Source organism: Crocodylus siamensis, chromosome 3, assembly GCF_052110815.1.
Source record: "Crocodylus siamensis isolate JL-2025a chromosome 3, ASM5211081v1, whole genome shotgun sequence".
Classification (NCBI taxonomy): domain Eukaryota; kingdom Metazoa; phylum Chordata; order Crocodylia; family Crocodylidae; genus Crocodylus; species Crocodylus siamensis.
In genome coordinates, this window is record NC_143397.1 from 169822402 (window position 1) to 169840951 (window position 18550).

The following is an 18550-nucleotide window of genomic DNA, read 5'->3' on the forward strand; positions in this document are numbered from 1 at the left end:
ACTAAATAGTTGGGGAAAAAGTTCTTTGCAAGCTTTCCAGGGACAAATACCATGCATCCCAACTACAGAAATGCAGCCATCTCTGGGACCAATGATAGCAGGCAAGAATTACCAGCATTTTTTCTGCAAGTTAACTCAGCATGGGGGAAGCAAATACTCACTTGCAGAGCAATCTCATTAACATTTGGAGATTCTACACTTTCTAGTAAGCCTTTTTAGTCTCCTCTTTAAAAGACACACACATGCGCACAGTCTTGAAGACAGAATACTTGAGAATATTCAACAGCTCCCGTTTCCTCTTCTCCAACAGACTTGTTGAATTACCTTTACAACTTAACTGAGGCACAGAAAAGTTTCCCCATACTTGTGCATAAAAAACTTATTCCATCCCTCCCTTGAGAGGAAGCCATGATTAAACTATATAGAAAAAAGGGTCTTAAACAACAGTGGGGAAAAGTGTCTGTTTACAAAGCAAAAATAAAAATGTGAAAACCTCCCCACAGGAGTCCCAGCCATCCCTGACTATTTAAGATGACCCTAAAAATATTGGGGGAAAAAATAAAATCATACACAAGTGGCAGGTCAGTTTAAATAAATGCTTACCTGCAATTTTACTTAGCATTTGTTGTTCATCCTCTGACATTTTTACATATACCACTTGGTTGTTGAATTGCCCAATTCCATGAAAGGTCATGTTAAGGAGTTCACCCTGTAAGATGGCTTCTATTTTAGCTTTGCTCTGTTTCAGTGCCAAGACAGCCCTTAAAAATAAATAAAATCAACACCTTAAAAGGGAGATTCACTTGACAGGTTAATAATCACCCAGAGAGTATAACACTAGAGCTATGCGAGATTGCTACGATGCTTCTGATTTTTGGCAAGGAGGCCATTCTTCAGCATTACAGAAGGTATGAGAGCAAAATGCATTTTTGCTGTAAGGTTCAATACAATCACTTGGATTACAGATAGAAGATACGAAAGTGGTTTGAGTAAACCGAGATGCATTACACCCTTAAATAGCCTTTTCAAGCACTTAGAGTTTGATACATCTACCGTGTTTCCCCAATACTGTTAGTACATCAGAAGTATACTACATTGTTCTTTCAGACTGAAATCACACAAAAGAACGAACTTTGATTTTTTGTGCTATCATTAAATGTTACTGTTACAACTTAACCTATTTTTCTGTAGTGTTAAAACTAAAACAATCCTTGATCCCAGTGGGAGATCGTTTAACCTATGGATGATGGACAGAAGCCATTACAAATCCAAAACAATGTTTTTGGAAAGGCTACAATAATTGGGCAAGTGCATAAGCTGATATTTAAAACAACTTGCTAAAGCTAGGTACCTTGCATATTACATTGCTAACATGCTTTAATTACCTTGCTAAATCAGGCACTGATGTTTAAACAAGAGGTTTGTCATTATTCAGGGGGTTTGCAATTTAGATGCAACTGAACTGTCAGTTACAGTTTGTCCTCTAAATGCACATCCTGCCTCTTTAAAAACTCAAGCTGTATAAACTCATGCTGGAGGTCACTGGTATGTCATCCAAGATGGCAGCTGCCACAGGTAGAAAATAGGGTTAAGGGACACCTACCTGTCAATTACATAAATTTTTAGTGCATTTGATTTATAGAATCAAATTGTCCAAATATTTAGTAAACTATTGCATTGTATAATCTATGGTTAGTCTTCAGATGTAGCAAATGTGAATGTTAATACCCCTGACATTGTTCTGTGCATGCAGAAGGCACTTAATATTTTACTGACACCATGGACTGTCTATATTAGAGAGTCTTCCCTACCAAAGGACACTATTGTTTCTGTTTCAATACAAAAGCTGCTAATCTAGGACTTGCTAGAAGACAAGAACTTTTGGAGGGGCTACTACACAGAATCTCTCACCATAGCTACGGATGTGACATCATTCAGATTAAGGGATAAAATCACCATTCGGAATAACAATGTAATGAAATTTGCCGGAGGAATTTTTGCTCTACAGTGAGACATTTCATTTTCCACAGGCTCAGCTTCTGCTTCAATGATTTAGGATTGAGAAGTAAGGCTGTGTGTAGACAAAATGAGGGGCACATGTGCACAACACTTTAAAGCAGATTAAATGCTTTTGCACCTCTTTAATGATGTTGGAGTTTGCGCATGTTGGCAGTGTATTGTGCAACAATTCCAGCTGCTGTAGCAAATTTGGCAGTGTAATGGACCTTAAATGACTTGGGGCACAGCAAACCAAAACACTCCTCAAGGAGCTTTAGTTCACTGCCTTATAGCTGCAGAGTGGAGCACTGGGCTCCATGCAGATCTGGGACTCTGCAGGAAGCCCATGCAGGCAGCCTGGCAGCAGCCCAGGAAGGCAAGCTCCACCCAAGAAAACAAAACCAGATTGTGGCTTTTTTTGTTTGTTTGTTTTTTTCCTGGAGCCTGCCTGCCTGAGCTGCACAGGAGCCTGATACTTCCCTCTGCAGCTGTGGTACCCCCGGGACCACCCGAGCCATGTGCCTGCAGGCAGGAGCCGCCACTGCCATGGAGAGAAGCACCAGCCCCCTGCCTGCAGCCCAGAGACCACTCCACTAGCTGGCAGCTCACCCTCCCCTCCCCACCGCTGGAGAGGCAGGTAAGTCAGGCACATGCCCTGCTGATATGGGGCTTTACTTGGCCCCAAATTGAAGCAGTGCTTTTAAAAACCCACCACTTCAATCTAGCCCCCCCCACACACACACACGCTTTATCTACACGCCCTAAAATACTCGCTCACAAAATGCAATTGGATCCTTTCATGTGCTTAACACAAAGCACCAGCTCAAGGAAGAACCTGTGCAGTACAGATCTACTAATAAGAAGAGGGTAAAACATGGAGAGAGTTTGGTGGGAAGACTTCTTTTCATTAGATATAACCATTCCTGTGTGTACATGCACACATTTTTAGTTTCATTGACGCGTGTTAGTTTCAATCACCTCTTCAGCCACCTGTTCACAGTCATATCATGTCCTCAGCCTCTAGGAGGACAGCCCCCCCAATTAGAAGCTATAGCAGAAATCACACTATTAAAGGCTTTCCCTTCACACCCCTTCTTGCAAGCTTACCAAAAAGGGCTATACAAAAAAAACAAAAACAAACCTCATTTCAGACAAATTACTGTCTGATGGGTCCTAAGAAGATTCATAGTCTGTCTACATAAATAAAGATCAATTTTCTTTCAACCAGTTGAGTTTCCCCAAATTAAAATGGAAAATTACTTTTAAATACATTCGGAATCATTTCAGCTGGCTATGCTGAAGTCCTTCTTATAAAGACTAATAGCCATTCAAAATAGGGCTCCCTTGCAATTCAGTTTCTTCTTCTCTTTAGGTTTTATGGAAGACTAAAGGCATCTCAGGAGCTAAGACTTTCCATTTAATCCAGTCATAGCTTCCAAGAATCTATAGTCACTCCAAATACTCAGAAGAGTCAGCATTCTACATTTAATTATCACAAAGTAGTATTTAGATGCATGGTGCTGCTTCCCCCCACCCCATACATTGGCAGGATCTTCTCCTTTTAAAAAATTAAAGCTCCAATGTTACATTGTATCTGTATTTCATAACAGCAGTGCTTAGCAAACCAGCTAGCTTAGCACTGTATTTATGAATAATTATAATGACTAGTGCCTAGAAAAATTTTTCCCCTTTGGCTCTTTTGAATGGAAAGGCCATGGAGTCATTTTAAAGAAACTTTTCTTTGCATTTATTTTAATTCTTACTTTTTTACTTCTTCCTCTGTTCTCAGATGAGCAACAATGATGGTAAGATGCATAGTCTGAACAGGAATTAAAGCTCTCAGCAAGGCAGGTTCTTTAGTAAATATGAGTTCCTGTACATCTTCAATTTTGTCTAAAATCTGCAATGCAGTAAACAGATGAAAAGCATATCATTTTAAAACTAAAAGAATCCAGAGTTTGAGAAAGAAAGAAATGAACATCTCAGGAACGAGTTACCTTCCCATGGACAAAAGTAATTCTGAGATTTGTGAAGGTCCTGCAACTGGGTTCTTCAGGCCAAGAAGATATGCATTTATACTTGGAATCTTGTCCTTCGCTACATTTGCAGCGCCTCTTGAACTTAAAAGGTGATTAAAGGTGTAAACCCAAGCAGAATTTGCACCTTGAGGTAAACCAATTCAAAAAAATCAGCCAATATGCTTTCTTTTTTGAAAGCCTGTGGGCCAAATTCAGAACTCACATAAGCCAAGCAAACTCCATGGATCTTATACCAGTTCTAAGTTTGACCATAAATGTGCTACAATAAAAGCTAGCAGTGATGTGTAAATATTAATGTGAGTTGTGCAGTTGTCAGTTGTTAATAGACTGTAGAAATTGAATAGCATTCCCATAATTAATCTTATACCATTTTCTGATTACAAGTTTGATCACAGATTTAATTGATGTCTCTTCCCAAAAGGGAACTGGAATAGCCAACCCATAGTTCAACAGATTAAATGTGCTTTTCTCCAAGAATGACATTTTATAGGAATTGACCATGCAGTTCTGGGTCTTGACATGATGAGACCTAGAGTTTTTTTTCTGAAAGTCTTTGATAAGGATGGAGGGGCTGGGAAGAGAGAGAGAGAGAGATGGTAGTACACATGAAGATTATAAAATTTCTGTTTATACATTTTTATAATTTTCAAATGGTTCCAAAGAGTAAGCTATAATTCCAGATTATGTATTCAGGAATATACAAAAGCAAGTATCTGTACATAAATATATATTAAAGACATATGGTTCAGTGAAATGACTTAGCATTAGCACATGAATTATCTACTTTATTATGTGAAACAAAAATCAAGTTACTCCCAAGAAGAGAGGATTGGCATATTTGTAGCAAAATCAAAAAATGCTGTACAATAATAATGGATATTTGCTGAGCTTCAATATAAATCCACACATAGGAAGGCAACCAATTTGAAGGTATGAAACAACACTGAGCTACTTGAATTCTTACAAGTTTTTGGATAGTTTCTCACAGTGAATAACACTTCCTTCTGCAGCCAGGTAATTTATTAGAAATACAGATAAGTAGTACCTTATTCTATCACCAAACTGCCTTGAGTGTGGCACACCCCCCTCAGGTTGTAGGCAGACTGATAAGAATCAAACATTTTTCTTCAGCGATACCTTAGTTGTTTGCAGTATCAGATGAGCAGAGAAAACCAATGCCTTGAGTTCTACCGAGCAGGTTAAGTCTTGCATAGCAAAGTGCACCTCTACACCACCCTCTCAAGTATTCTGGAGGTGAGAAAAAAGTCACTCTGCCCATTGTGCTGTTTAGGGGCACTCTTCTGGTGGAAACCAACGTAGGTCCGGAAAGTCTCTTTTTTACTTGATTGTTAACATGCTTGGGGATTTGCATGGTTTTTGTTATCGGGGAGGGAAACAAGTTAGGTATGGCTTTGGATGAAGGTGGTGACACTCACACTTTCTGTAGCAGAGGGGTTGCTGGCTTGGAGGGAACACTGCAGGAGGGTGGGGGAGAAAAAAAAATTTCCCCTGGGGATGAGTCAGGGCAGTGGGAGTGGGTAGGAAGAGATTTCTTGCATCAGGATGCAAGTGGTAGTTGGGGTTGGCGAGAGGTTTTTTTTGCATCAAGGTTGGGCAGGAAAATAGCTCTCTGGTTTTGGGGAGCTGTATGGGGAATCATGGTTGTGTGCTTATTATAAACTGATGAGCCTTTTGGGTAGGGTAGGGTATAAATCTAATGACCAAACCATCTTATGCAGACTACTCTCCATTATGAAAGGGACCTACAAAATACCTCCTGCTCCCTGAAAGACTGATGTGGGTAAAACCCTGAACCAGTGGTTTTCAGTCTTTCTTCATTGGAGTCTCCAAAAAATTTTCAAAGTGGAGGTGCAGAACCCTTTGAATTAAGATATATGGACACCCACATTTACAATTGATCATAGTCATCTTTTGCAGACTACAGACTGTCAAAGGGGAACAGCAAGGGTCCACGAACCACAGGTTGAAAACTACTGCTATATTAAATCCCATCAGAGCTTTCTTCTTACACCTTCTGCTAACCTCATCCCCATCATAGTATCTAACAAACAATAGCAGCAATTTCTGCTAAAGCAAAATCACTGGCAGACATTATTTCCATCAAGCAACAGGTGTCATGCCCCATGACCTGCTTCATGTGTGCAGGACAGGCTATCCAAAGTGGGGAAAAGGTGTCCTGGAAATGTGCTTGGCCAAACTCACCAGCAAGGGGAGCTAGAAGCTAGCTATCACTCCCCTCACAATCAAGGGGAGCTGGAAAGGGGCTTTCATTCCCTCCCCCCCCCACACACACACACACACACACACACCCTTTAGCTATGCTGCTAGTGAAAAGTGAGCTCTGAGCTTCCCTGACCCTTGTCCAAATCAAGGGAGATCCACGTGAAGACAGAAGGCAGCAAGACTCAACCTCCCACAGACCTTGGGAGGGGTTTTAGTTTGCACTTCTTGTCTTTCCCCATGCTGTCTCCACTGGCAGCTTTCCAAGCAAACTGTCTCCCCTTCTGTCAGATTACTATTATATGCAAGTAAAGCATGTCATGTTGAACATCTCTCTCCTGCTTCTCACAGGAAAAGGTACTCGTGGCTCTTTAAGAGAAGCAACTTTGAAGACTGGTTGGGGAAAGAGAGGAGAAGTCGGTCATGATCTCTCTTACTGGAGGCATCCTGGGGCAGGAGAATTCAGAAAAGAGTCACTGACTCCTTGTGAGGGGGGGCAAGGGAAAAGGAGCAGCAAACCCTGGGATGCTGGGAAAAAAGTGTTTGGTCATGTCTGTCACCCCACATCTTATATGCCACATGTTCAAGTTAAAGCCTGATAGAAGCCAAAACACAAAGAAGTCTTTGTGGCTAGTTGGCCATTTTTACTCTGATAATTATTTGTAATATGTCTAAGTTTTATTGTGCATTTAACTGGTATGTTGTACTGGTATATTAATATAATGCATCAGGGCCTCGAGTTCAAATTTAGAAAGAAAAAAAAAAAAAGACAGGCTACTAATCACTTAAAATATAAGAAGAAGGGTCCCAGCCCTCCCCCCTTCCCCTGCAACCACAGTAATACTGAGTCAAAACCAGTTCAAGTGAAGTTTATTGCCTTAAGTTAGTAAAATGCTCCTTGGAACTCCATGTCACAAGGGGTGCATGTCTGCAGTACCAACCTTCCAGAAGTGGCAGTGTGGCCTCTCTTCTGTCCAGGAAAAAACAGAAAGATGGCAGGAAGCCCCATGCCCTCATGGTCAAACAACTTCTTTAGCCTAGGGACAGCTGTTGCATTGGTCCCCAAATAGACTAAGCCTGTGTTGGTCAGTAGCTGAATATGCTGCCATCTTTCTGCCATTGATTCAATTATTCAATCCTGGGATAACTATACCTGACACACTTTGCAATATCCTGGGATAAATTGTTACTACCTCTTATCCAGGAAACTTTAAAAAAGGGCAACAGATTGATGCTGTATTTATCCCAGGGTAAACCATTTTATTCCAAGATAAACTCGTACAAACATCTGTTTTCAGCCTTAGGGGCACAAGTAAAATGAAAAGAGAAATAAAGATTCTACTTGGGCACTATGGAGTATACAAGACATGTCTTTGTACACACACACACACAAAAGAACTTCCTGGGTCAGAGACCATTCTTTAAAATTAGACAACTAGCATTAAAATCGGTCACAAAACAGATCAAGTTTGTGACAGGGTGCTTGGTGCATGCCTGTCATCTTAAGAAGAGAGTCTGCTGGAAGAGCAGACTGCAAGGGGGGCGGGGGGGAGTCTATTAAGGAGTCAGCTGACCAGAAGTAGGCCAGACTTGAGGCATGTAAAACCAGGGCCTGAGCTGGGCAGGCAGTCTACCTCTGTCTATCTGCATCTTCCCAGAGATCATGGGCCTTAAACACCCCCCCCCCCCACCCCATGTGGGGCCAAAGTTTGAAAGATACAACTGATTTTTTTTTTTTTTTGGTGGGACAACCAAGGAAGAAAATGGTAGGAGTGATGTGGGGATCAAAGGTTCAAAGTGTGAAAAACAGTCCACAGAAAGAGGAGCTCCCGGAAGCAAGGCTTCCGATAACTGCCAAGCTGGTGCAAGCAGCATTGAACCCAGGAACAGACAGGTTTGGGAAAAACAGCAGGAGAGCCCATGGCCTGGAGATGGGCAGAAAGCAGAGGACCAGGGTGCCCAAAAGTCCAGACAGCAAGTAGATGAGAGCCCAAGAGTAGCAAAGCAGGCCTTGGAACAGACAGGTCTTGGGTGCTGGGCCCCTGGCCCTCATCCCAAGACAGGGCAAAAAGATATACTTGGTGGTTGTGGAAGACAGACAGATAGACCAGAAGAACAAACCCAGCAGGAGGGAGAGGTAGAGGGCCCAGGAAGGAAGAGGTACTAGGACTAGAATGTCTGGAGCCTCAGGGGCAGGGGGAAGAAGACCAAGAGGGTTCAGTGTCCAGGGGTTACTAGAGCACATCATCAGGTCTGGAGCTGGGGCAAGGGGTTTAGGAGGAAGGGGGTACTAAGAAAGCCAGAGAAGGTCCAATGCCTCCCCAGGAGGGTCTGGTGCCCAGAGGGGACTAGGGTGTGTTGAGGGAAGCTCCAGTGCCTGGGGCCTACCAGAGGGCAGGGTGTGGGGAACAAAACAGCTGAGCAGAGAGAGAGAGAGAGAGAGAGAGAGAGAGAAAGCAGTGTCAGCAAGGCTAAAGCACCCAGGAGTAGAAAGGAGTGGGGCTGGGAGCCTGTAGCCCAGGGGAGGTCATCCATTACCAGATCACCTACAAGACATGGGAGCAGGTACTGTGGAGGATGGAGCACACAAAAAATATAGATGTTAAGTCAATGACCAAACATCTGTGGTCCTAGGAGTAAAATTAGGTTTGAGAAGCTCTCAGATAAACCTCCCTTTTATCCGAAACTGGTGACAAAGGCATGGCAGACAAGTAAAAAGGGAGAGAGCCCCTAGGGAATCAGTCAATCTGGCAAGGGCTGAGCATGGGGCAACATGACCACCCCTGGGTGGAACATTTGCTACAGTCACATCTTAAAATGAAGTACTTTGCCCTCAGTACTCCTGTTACAAGAGGGATCTAACTGTCGGAGGAGCTGAACTCTAGAAACCCTCTTCCAATTTCCAGCTTCAGCTATGCCTATTTGATACATGTTAGTTCTTTTCTCTTGCCTGCATTTAGACCTATGCTTATTCACTCATTGAGGAGCAATACAGCATCCATTTAATGAATCACAGAAAGTTACAACGATCTTCTGCCATGTCCTTGTGATAACCCCAAAGCAAAGATCATAAAAATCATGATCTGTCAAGATCAAGGCATATGCATAACCTTGTTCTCTCAAATGCAAAGTTGTTTTTTAGAAAATGAAAAACACCCCAGCCAGAAACTTTAAAAAAAAAGAAGAAATCCTACAAAAAAGATTATGTAGTCTTTCTTGCACTGGAGAAAGAATGAGAACACAAAGATATAGCAGATGTTCAGTCACATTTTAATGCACATCTGGAAAGCATTTGAATAGTATGGTGATGACTGTAGTATGAGAAAAGTTATGCAGAACAGAGAAAAGGTCAAATTATATACTGCAAACAATTAGATGATGGGGTGAAGGGTGAGGGTAGGATGCACCATAAGCGGCAATGCAAATTAAGAATAGTGGCATACAGATGAACAAACAAAAAAACCACAGACAGGTAGCTGTATGTACCACAGAAAAAACTTAACAGTTTCAGGACTGTTCTCCTATGTACATGTAAAAAGGATTCTTTTCTGGTGGGCACCAGTTAGATATACAAGGTTGTTGGTGAGACAGTCCACTGAAACCTATCTATCTAAATATCGAGAAATAAGTTTGTAGGGTGTTCTCTCATTTATTAAATTTAAATCTACAGAGGTAGATGTTCATGGCTTCATGCTTAAGAAATCTTCAAAATCCTATGGGGATGTCAAGACCAATAGCCATCTCAACCTCAAAACATAGAACAGCAGCCACATTTCACTGATTGCACAGCAGTCAGTCAAAGTTTAAAAAAAAAAATCTTAATTCCAGCAAGTTTTGGCTTCATCTATAGAGAAAGCATTGCTGGGGGGCGGGGGGGTGGATGAACCAATAAGAGCTGCAAAAAACACTCCACACAACACACACAAAATCGGGGGGGGGGGGGGGGGGGGGGAAGAGGAGTAAGGAGGTCAAAAAAATCAGAAACCAATCCTTTATACCAGTTCCCAGAAACTGGAGATGAAAGTTTTGATGACAAGATTATAGAAGATCAAAGGGCTGTTAAGTATTACCCAAGGTTACAAAGAGGATATTTTGAAAAGATTTTCAAACTGGCTTTAAAAAAAAAATTGTCATCCAAAAAAGAAGAATAGTTCAGTAAGTTTACAGTTTGAAAAAAATTAGCCAATGGTTTCCTGCATCTGGTACAGAGACAAATTAAGGAGAAGCAGTTATGCCAAATGTAGAGGCCTTTCAACCAGTTATCCATGGCTAAGAGATGGGTCTGCACCTTCAGCTGGTTACAAAGATGTTCCTGGCAGGGGTGGGGAGTCCATTTAAGAAACCACTTACCTTACCCTTAAAATAGATGGTCAGTGAAGTTACTGCCCCTGTTCCCTGCTGAGTATAGGCCTCTACCCTGAACTACAATAAAACCAAATTTAACAGAAACTCAAGTCCCAGCAGCATAGTCAGGATCCTAAGTCTGATCGTAGGAAGGTGAGCACATACAGACCCTTTCTATAATTTATAGGGAACTGGGGCTATTCGTTCCAGCTGATGTCTCCACTGGAACAACCTGCTAAGTCATTTCAGGCGTGGTTAACCAAGTTAGGCAATAAATGGCATTTATAGTGCAGCATCTAATCTTGTTGTTCTCATTTGCACAATTTTGCTTCGAACATGCAAAAACATGTTGGACTAAAATAAACCAACCAACCCCTGCATCTATCCTGGAGAAAAAGAAGGCTCAGAAAAAGATATTTGTTCCTCCAAAGCAAGTGGCACCCATATTATATAACGTGGGAATAAGACACATTTATGCCAACTATTCAGCTGATAATGTGCAAAATTATTCCTTCATCATAAGCAGTTTAAATAAATCTTGTACTTGACACATCATCTAAAGGAGGATTCAGAGTAAAAGTCTTACCACAGTTTTCTTAAGACAGGATGGAATTTTGAACTATTTTCTTAACCTTGCAAATGGGTTCAGTTTCAGCTTGTGACAGGCCTTGAAATTATTGTGAAGTGATTTGCTAGATCCCTCTCCAAAAAGGCATTTGCAGATACAGTGCATCTATACTTGAGTTTGTTTTCAAAGCCAAATTTTTGGTACAATACTAAGAGTGATGGTGTAAGCTACCACTTCCACATCATACAGTACAACTAGAAAAATACTATACAGAGATTTGCAAAATATTCAGACACATATACCACCCCTGATTAGAGGGAACCACAGAACGTTAAAAAAAAAAAAAAACTAAACATGAAAGCAATGGCGGGGGGGGGGCAGCAGGGAAGAGAATTGGAATTAGACACTGTTTTAAGAAAAAAAAAAAAGTATGGAAGTGGTGCTAGCAATGGATACAACAGCATTTTAGTCATCCAATAATGTTCATTTTGCTTCATTCAGTTTCACAATACCTGGTCATTTGTTACTGGAATAGAGACAAAATAATTTGGCATCTCCCGTGGCAGTTTGTTAGATGTGGGTGGTTTATCTTGCCCTCTGTCTTCCTCCTGCTGCTGTTCCTGCACTTGGTCCATCACCTTTGGTCCTATAGTCTCTCTCCCTTCCACTTCTTGGGCCAGCCTCGGGGGAACCACTGCTTTGGATCCTTCTTCCTCTTGGCTCTGGTCTTGTGCCTTCTTCTCTGGCCCTTCTCGACTTGGCACTTGAAATGACTCGGAAAGAACAGAAGTAACGACATCTTCCTCTTGCTTCACCTCATCTTGGTTCTCTTGCTGCTCCTGCTCTGCGGCCTGGGACTTTCCCTCACCTTGGCCCTCAGCCTGGGGTGATGCCACCCGTGGCCTTTCTTGGTCATGGCCTATCTGTGGCTGTACCTGGACAGTCACCTGGAAACCCACCCTACCTTGACCCTGCTGCTGTGGCTGCACCTGTACAGTCACTGCACCCTGGCCTTGTTGCCATTGTTGCAATTGCACAGTCACTTGTGGCACTTCCCATCGTTGGCTCAGCAGCTGCACCTGTGGCTGCACATTCACAGTCACCTGTGGGAACTCCAGTCCCTGTACTTGTACAGTCACCTGCGGGGCCATGCCTCCTTGCCCCTGCTGTTGTTGCTGTGGCTGCATGCAGACGGCTGCCTTTGAATCTGTGTCAGCTTGGTGTTGGTTCTGAGGTGTCTTGGGGTATTTGCTGCTGGGTCGTTTGTGCTCCTTCAGGAGCATTGGCCTATGGTGCCAGACCTTTCTTCCCCAGAGCTGGTTCCTCCTCCAAAAGCACTTCCTCCTCTTTTTACATTTGAAATGGCTTTTTAACGGAACTGGAAAAAAAAAAAAGGCAAAAAACACTTCCATCAGTTATGTCATCCAGATATAGCTGCATATCTATGATTTAGTATGGACTCAATTCTACAGTCTTAATTGTGGGGACTGTAGATATACCACTGCACTACAATTAATTTACTACATACAAAGATGCAAAGCACTCAGAAATGCCAGAAACAGCCCTGCAACTCTTTTGCATACTCATTACGATATAAATCCTACATACTCAAATGCTGTTTCTTACACTGAAGTAGGCTTCCTATCCTCAACATCTAGCATGTCCTCCTTTACCCTGTACATCTCCCTCACACCCATTCTTCTTCCTTTTCACTCTTGAGCAATCCAATCAGGCATCTTTCCTCACTTCACACTACCAAAATAACAGGCAGGGCAATAAAAGCATAAAAAAAAAAAGACAATTGTTCTTGTGGGTAATTGCAGTATCTGACCCCTAGCAGCCCTGGAAGCCAAGAGGAGTAATTATAGGAAGAATTCCAGCTTAAACAACACAACAACAAAAAAGAAAACCAAAAAAAAAATTTGAGCATGCTCTGTCCTTAAGCAGCAGCAATGCAGATGGAGTCTTCCAAGGACTTCACTGCTCATCCTCAGTTAATAAATTACTTATCTTCTGTAAATTGCTATTTACTCATAACAGTCAAGTTTGGGTGGATTTCATGGGCGCAAAAAAATAAAAACAGAAAAAAAAAACCACTCTGTGCACCACTCCCCATAAACCCTAGGGCAATGATCTTGCCAAAAAAAAAAATCAAAGCTATCCCTTCAGCTCATGGAGGCACTGTAGTTTTTCAATGGTATGGTTAAAATTATGGGGAATTGTATGAAAATTTCATTGTCCAAAGAAACTGAACTTTTCATCAGATCCTTACAATGTAATCCTTGGGATGAAACTTTACAATCTGAGTAAATTAGGAATAGCTGAAGCTGGGGTCTTAATGCAAGTGGTAAGCAGCCTGAACTATAAGTAATAGTGACAAGTCCTTATGTGCAATGTTATACTTGTCGTCAAACAGCTCAGGTTGCAGAATAAAAACTTAGTAAGTGTCCTGATTTGGCATGGAAAAAAATCTTGTGCTCTTTTGGATGGAGGTGTTTTCATGAAGGGTTAACTCTTTTATTAAAAGCAAATTCAGTTGTCACAAGTGTTGCCTTATGTCTTTTATCTTAGAAGATGATGATGGGTAGAAGACTATAAGTTCATACAAGATAATACTTCCCAGAAGTTAGTTATTTCAAATCTGATGTCCAGTAAAAACTGTGGTTCAAGTCAAATGCTTAAAAAAAAAAAAAGTGATACTTCTATACAAAAGGAAACATCATAATTGTTAGCTAGCTAGAAGTCAGACATTACTTGTGACTGATAGGCTTTATCAAAAGATTGGATTTCAAGAAGAGTATTAAATCATTGCCATATTAAGTCACTGATTGCCGAGTAGATAGCCTGGGATGAAGTGCTGAAGAGGCATTATGCTTACTTTCAAATATCTCTCTGATGTCAGCCTTAAGAAAGGGGAGCTCTGCCATTGCAGCAATGTCCTCATTTCTCAAGTGAGAAACTGGAAGAAACCAAAACATGAAATCTCAATATTAATATTAGGTTACATGTATGTAACTTCTGTGATAGACTTATGTTTGTTCATAAGTTACCAGTGTACATGCAAAGTGAAGCGATGAAAAACCAGTGAGTATTAGTCTTCCTTCCTTCCTTCCTCTCAATTTAGCTCTTAGCTGAAGCCACGCCAAACTACAAACTTACACCTCAAAGGTATTATAGTAAGAGTCTTAGTAAGTAGATAGTGTTTCCCAACTGGAGAATATGAATCATATTATTAAATATTTTAGAAACATTGTAAGTAGTATTTGGAATACTTTATTTTTAAACAAATGTTATTAGGTAGGTAGTAAATTAAACTAGTGTTTCTATTTTGTTGCCATTTAACTACAAGGCTCCCACATAATTTGCTCTATGCTTTAGCATACCCCTATAAGTCCTCTTTTTCTGAAAGACGCTTAAACAGCTAAATTGTGCAACCAGGACTCTGCTCCGTTCCACACTCTGCAGCTCCAGAGACCCTGCCAAGTGCTTGTGGGCAAAGTTCTGAAGTAAGTGTCTGGGCAGCCCTAGAGCTGGATACCTTCCAGCCCTTGGGCAATAGTTACCTACTTCTCACTTGATAGTAAAAACAAAAATCTATAAATGGTAATCCAAATTGATGCCAACACCTGCACCAACGTATAAAAGTTCTGGGGAAGAGTATTTTAAAGTCTTTGGCTGCATCCAGATGTGCATGGATATTTGGTTCCATACAGACAACTAGTGACAGCTCACTTTGTACTGCTGCTAGTTGTCCCTGGGGAATACCCATGCTAGGCACACTCTGTCATGTAGCAAGTTACCCCTGGGCTGGCCCCAGCCTTATCAGAGGTCCTGAGGGCCTCCCAGGGCTGCAGCCATGTCACTCCTACCATGGGGAACCTGGCCAGCAGCAAGAAGTGTGGCTCTGGCTTTGGGTGCCCCACACTGCTACCACATGTGCCACTGGATATCCAGGGGCCAAAAAGCCAACCCTCCGCAATTATTCCTTACAGTGCAGAGAGCAGCTGAACATGTGGCACCACAGAGGGCTGCCATGCCACATACCTCATTGGTTAGCCCTGTTCAGAAAGAGTCAGAATGACATGCATCTTGGAAAATTTAAGTAGGAGTCTGACACACAGCTATTGTTCAACACCCATAATGCTTAAAAATTCAAAATGGCTGCCAGGAAGCCATTGTATACTAGTATTCTCTCCTTTGCTCTCCTCAGTAAAGCAGAAATCTTGAAAAACAAAAATAAATACTTTTAAATAGAGCTAAGCCAATTTAGACAAATGTCAAAAGACCAGGCCAGGTTTGCTGGGGAAAAACAGGTCATTTTCTACAGCAACACTGCCTCTAGTCCACTGAGAATTGTTGATAAAAATTGGTGGATTTCAAAAGCATTTTCCCTGCAAAACCCCAGGGTTCCAGTAGGTTATCATGGGTTCTGCAAAGAGACTAAGGATAATGACAGAACAGACCAGGAGGCTGAGCTGCCACTGCTCACAAGATAAGGGTAAAGGGTTCCACAGCTGAAGTGCTATAAAACGGTTTTGCAACTCTAAATTGGAAAACCACTGGTTTAAAATATGAAGGCTCAACCCCTGGCCTGCAGGCCAGAGCCAGCCACCAGAACCATGTCATCTAGTCCATGGGTCTGAAAGTTTGGCAGCAGGGAAGCAATGGCTGTTTCTCTACTGCTAAAGTTTCTGGACCTGCCAGAAACTGCAGTGGGTTAGTATGGCATGGCTATGCTATCCCATTGATTCACTGTGCAGGGCCTGATCCCAGTGCTCGAGGCCAAGTAGGAATACTGCAGGGCACTAGGGCCCAATCCTGGCATACAAGGACCAGCAGAGGCATGCAAGACCCTGTCCTGACCCACAGACAGGCCTATGGGCCAGAAGGTTGAGCACCACTGGTTAAAAATCATGCAATCTTAGTTTATGATATTAAAGATTAATACGGTTATAAAGTGGTACTCATTAGACATTGTGGGGGATGTGGGGGGGGGAAAATGAATGCTTTCCGCTTTATCAAAGGGGACACCAAGTTTCTGGGTGAAGAAACTTTCTACAGGATTTTACAAGGTGTTACAGTAGGTGGGAAGCCTACTGTGCATACAAGCGTAATTGACTTGACTATGAGAGTGGCAATATCTTGACAACACTTCCCGTGACCAAGAGGGACGAGGTGGGGGTCAGAGATCCAACTGTAATGGTCTTTTAAAATTGCATGTTTTCAGTATGTTTAATAGCCTGCTATAAATCATCACAGTAGGTCACAAAAATGTTTTCCATTTGGTTTCCAATTAAAACTAAATTGAAAGCATGTCAGCAGATAAGAATGCAGAATGGATTCAGTGAGAGCATCTAGTTTTTACTACTCTGTTGCACCCTAGGAAGTATAAAAAATGGTCTGCAGTTGACAAGGGATGGTGTGGTAGAAAAAGAACTGAGGAAGTCAGGGTTAGAAAGAGACAGACTCATCTGCTGCTATAAATGATTTGCTATTACAATCCTTTCGTCCTTTGTCATTCCTCAACAATTTGTTGTAGGTTTATTTTCCTAGGGGAAAGCAAAGAGTGAATAGGAATAAGAGCATCTGATGCACCTGACAGGTAGCCACAATAAGAATTCAGGTCAGGCCAGTTAGTGTAAAACTAAAGCTTCCAAAAGTTGAATATGTTAGAGATTTAAGGTCTAAACCAAGCCATTTTGGAGTGAGGAGAATTTATCCAAAATCTTCTCTATATTTGTTAATTAAGAGAAACTGAAGGAGTGGTTCTCACCAATTCAGTACAGCAACAGCTAACATACAAAGTTTGTGACCTGTTCTATGACACAGAAGCTTTGAAGGAACAGGGTTTAAACAAAAAATATCCAGAAGCTAACAAAGATTCTACCAAATAATTATAGTTCATACTTGCACACACTGGATACAACCAGACCTCTGCAAAGGCAATACATACTTTATACAGACAGTTTTTCCCTCAGTGACTTATTAAAATTCAACACATTGTCAGAACATACTGAATGAGTTGCTCCCAAAGTACAGCTGAAAGATTAAAAAAAGTTTGACTTATTTAATAAGCCATTATTAGCATATTCATACATAAAGCAGGGTTTAGCATTTTGCACATTCTACAAATATAAAATTATGTTTGACAAAGCAGATCGTCATTTACTGGATTCAGACAAGATTTATTTTTTGGATTTTTTTTTTTAAAAAAAAAAAACCCCACAATTGAAACTGAACAGGGATTTTAATTAACTGATTTTTAAAAGAGAGTGTCATTTGCTTTGTCAGCTATTGTTTATCTGACATCCTGTCTGAGAGTGAAGAGAGATCATAATTATACTCAATGTTTGAGATTTAGTCACAAGTTTTTCTAGAAAATTAAAACGTGTAACGAAATAGCCCTTGTGTTTGTGTCAGTAAAGTGGATGCTGCAGTGGCTACCTCTCTTCACGTGGTCCATTGAGCAGCCATTAGATTACAATTCGTTGGAATTGTGCTGAGCTATAATTCATACTGAAAGCCAAGGTTGTGTCTCGTTTCACTGACCCCATAAACTATTTGGTATTTTTGCAGCTGCATTTTTGGAAACTCTTGCCCACAGCCATAACTGAGAAAGCATTTAGAATTCTCATTGGACTGGCTAAAATGAAGCAAGAAGTAAATTTAAGACCAACTGCAAAAAGGAACCTGCCTGCATGTATTTCAAGTGATACTGACACTCATCACCAATGTTCACATCTTTCTTTTGGTAGGAGAAGAAAAAAAAAATGCAATTATTTCTGTATTTTAAGATACCTGCCCTCTACAGAACTAACAGTAAGAGATAAGCATATATAGATGTTATAAAAATATGCCGTTTCATCAAAACCAAGATGCTTGGTAGGAATGCATCAGGTCTCAGCAAAATAAAACAAAAACAAAACAACTTTTGCCATAGAGGTTTAGAGTCCTGAGAAGAGAAAGACAGACTGTTGGTAATACACTTTGAAATGTGGGAAATTTTGGTTCAAGTCCCTATGCTACCTGAAAAGTATGATCTGGGATGAGAAGTACAGTTCTCCATCAGCCAGAAAAGATTCATATTTCTCTCATTTCAGGCATTTCCTACCCACCATAAAAAAAACAAAAAAACAAAAAAAAACAAAACACAAAAAACCAGATGGGCCATGTATTCACATCTTCTTTCTGCTGCCTACAAGGTCTCTGGGATCTGCAGTCCACAGCCACAGCAGCAGGGCTCTGCAAGTTTGCTTGTCACTTCTTGCTTCCAGGTGTCTCTGGGATTTGTAGTACAGGTCACAGCCAGCACTAAGTGAGTGGGGCAGGGCAACTCCATACTCAAGGGAAAGGGAGTTTA

The 18550-nt window shown here is 41.3% G+C and overlaps 1 protein-coding gene across 1 annotated transcript in view; it reads right to left on the minus strand.

Moving 5' to 3' along the window:
• LOC149869105 (uncharacterized) overlaps positions 1-18550 on the minus strand; it is a 48729-nt gene that overhangs the window by 21692 nt on the left and 8487 nt on the right. Inside the window, exons 2-5 of the mRNA XM_090037305.1 lie at positions 14069-14149; positions 11703-12568; positions 3762-3898; positions 604-761 (exon numbers count right to left, since the gene is read on the minus strand). Of these exons, the coding sequence (XP_089893431.1) occupies positions 604-761; positions 3762-3898; positions 11703-12568; positions 14069-14149 (1242 nt within the window). The remainder of the gene's footprint in view (positions 1-603; positions 762-3761; positions 3899-11702; positions 12569-14068; positions 14150-18550) is intronic.